Source organism: Capsicum annuum, chromosome 10 (assembly GCF_002878395.1).
Source record: "Capsicum annuum cultivar UCD-10X-F1 chromosome 10, UCD10Xv1.1, whole genome shotgun sequence".
Taxonomy (NCBI): domain Eukaryota; kingdom Viridiplantae; phylum Streptophyta; class Magnoliopsida; order Solanales; family Solanaceae; genus Capsicum; species Capsicum annuum.
In genome coordinates, this window is record NC_061120.1 from 209,877,301 (window position 1) to 209,879,612 (window position 2,312).

Genomic DNA, 2,312 nt, shown 5'->3' on the forward strand with positions numbered 1-2,312 from the left:
TTCTCTGTTACATAACTTATGTATCAATATGAGTTATGTGTTGTTGATAAACTCTATATTAAGAATGAATTAATTGATTTATACGTAGTTTTGAACAAACAAAAGTCGTATTCTTTTTTCGAATTTCTAAGTTTGAATTGATTACCTAATTTTGAGGATATTCGAAAGAGAATTAAACAAAAGTCATGTGATTTACTCTATTAATTGAACAAATTTTCTGTTACTTTCCTTTTTAAATGCACATATTTCACACTAAGTGTATCGAATAATTGAATGTATCGGATAATTAAGAATGTATCTAAAAATGATAAATTCAATGATTCTACATAAATTTATTAAAAGAAGAAACATGGAGTAATTAGGGCTCAAACTTATTGAAATTTTTTAAAGTTTTACTGATTTCAAACTTTTCCAAAATAAAGAAGAATATATTAAGAATATGTTTGCTAGGTGCACCAAATTATTAGAGGACTAAAAAAGTTTGAAAAAATCTGTTAAATTGTAAATCAGCTGAAAAAAGATACTTCAAAATCTACCCGCTCTATAATTATATTTGTAGACTTACAAAATTTCTTACTAGAAAAATTGAAAATTTAAATGTAAATTTAAATTATTTTTAAATATAAAACGTATCATTTTTTTACGAGGCTTAATACATAAACATGTTTTTTAATTTGGGCTCAACTTACATTTATGACCTCCAACTTTAGATTTATACAAGTAGACATTCAAATTTGTATAAAATTGCATAAGTAGGCATACGAGTCTTATGTGACATAATACACAGAATTGTACGACACCAATTGGTCACGTAAATCGCCACATAAAACTCATATATCTACTTATCCAATTTTATATGAATTTAAGTATCTATTTATGCATGCCTAAAATTGGACATTAATAAAGTTAAAAAGCAAATTTATGTATTATGTTTTTTAAAAATGAATTAATACATAAATTGCAGTATAATAAAAAATGAAACAAGTTGACTACTAGTAAGATTTATTTTTTTTCTCTTGGTGCAGTTAAACAACGAGCTTTCGAGAAAAAAGCAGACCAATAATGTCGACAATTTGCAGAACCAAACCGGTCAAGGGCCTTAGATTGCTGAACCGGGTTCTAACCATATCAACGCCATATATCCAACGGTCCATCGCCACCATAGCTTTCGATGAAATCCGGTCTAAGCCGGAAAAACCGTACGATTTCACAGCTTTTATATTCCACGGCCTCTTAGGTTCCGGTCGAAATTGGCGATCTTTTTCTCGCTCTCTTGCTGCTTCACTTTCTGCAGGTAATTTAGTCAATTAATCAATCTATTTCTGCATTTCAAGCTAGTTAGTTTAGTCGAGTTGCGTGAAAGTTGGCCTGAACAACAGAGTTATCAAAAAATTAGTTGTGATTCCGTATATTTAATCGAGTTGCGTGAAAGTTGGTTCGGACACTACGGTTATTAAAAAAATAGTTGTGATTCCGTGTATTTTGTCGAGGTGTGCAAAAGTTGACCTGGACATGATGGTTATCAAAAAATTAGTTGTGATCCCATGTGTTTGGTTGAGGAGCGCGAAAGCTGGTCTAGACACCACGGTTATTGAAAAATCAGTTGTGATCCCGTGTGTTTTGTTGAGGGGCGCGAAAGCTGGTCCGGACACCACGGTTATTAAAAAATTAGTTGCAATCCCGAGTATAACACGGATATCAAAAGATTAGTTGTTATTCCGTGAATTTAGTTGAGGTGCATTAAATCTGGCTTGGACACCGGAGTTATCAAAAATATAGTTGCGATCTTGTGTATTTAGAAGAGGGATGCGAAAGCTGGCTTGACCCGAACACCACGATTATCAAAAAATTTAGTTGCGACCCCGTCTGTTTAGTTGAGATGCGTGAAAGCTGGGCTAGATACCACAGTTATCAAAAATTAGGTGTGATCCCGTGGATTTAGTCGAGGTGTGCGAAAGTTGGCTTGGACACCACAATTATAAAAAATTAGTTGTGATCCCATATATTTAGTCGAGGTGCAAAAGCTGCCCTGGACACCACAGTTATCAAAAAAATTAATTGCGATTCTGTGTATTTAGTTGAGGTGCGTGAAAGCTGGCTCGGACACCATGATTATGAAAAATTTTATTCAGTGTGTTTAGTCGAGGTGCGCGCAAGATGGCCCAGACAACACAGTTATCGGTAAAATTAGTTGTGATCCTGTGTATTTAGTCAAGGTGCGCGAAAGTGCGCAAAAGCTGGCTTGGACACCATGGTTGTCAAAAAATCAGTTGCGATCAGTTATGTTGAATCGTCTTAATTTATTTGTGTTT

The 2,312-nt window shown here is 33.7% G+C and overlaps 1 protein-coding gene across 1 annotated transcript in view; it reads left to right on the forward strand.

The window, feature by feature from the left end:
• Positions 1-970: 970 nt before the first annotated feature.
• Positions 971-2,312, forward strand: part of LOC107843686 (protein ABHD11) — a 9,177-nt gene continuing 7,835 nt past the window's right edge. Inside the window, exon 1 of the mRNA XM_047397295.1 lies at positions 971-1,294. Coding sequence (XP_047253251.1) covers positions 1,063-1,294 — 232 coding nt within the window. The 5' untranslated portion in view covers positions 971-1,062. The remainder of the gene's footprint in view (positions 1,295-2,312) is intronic.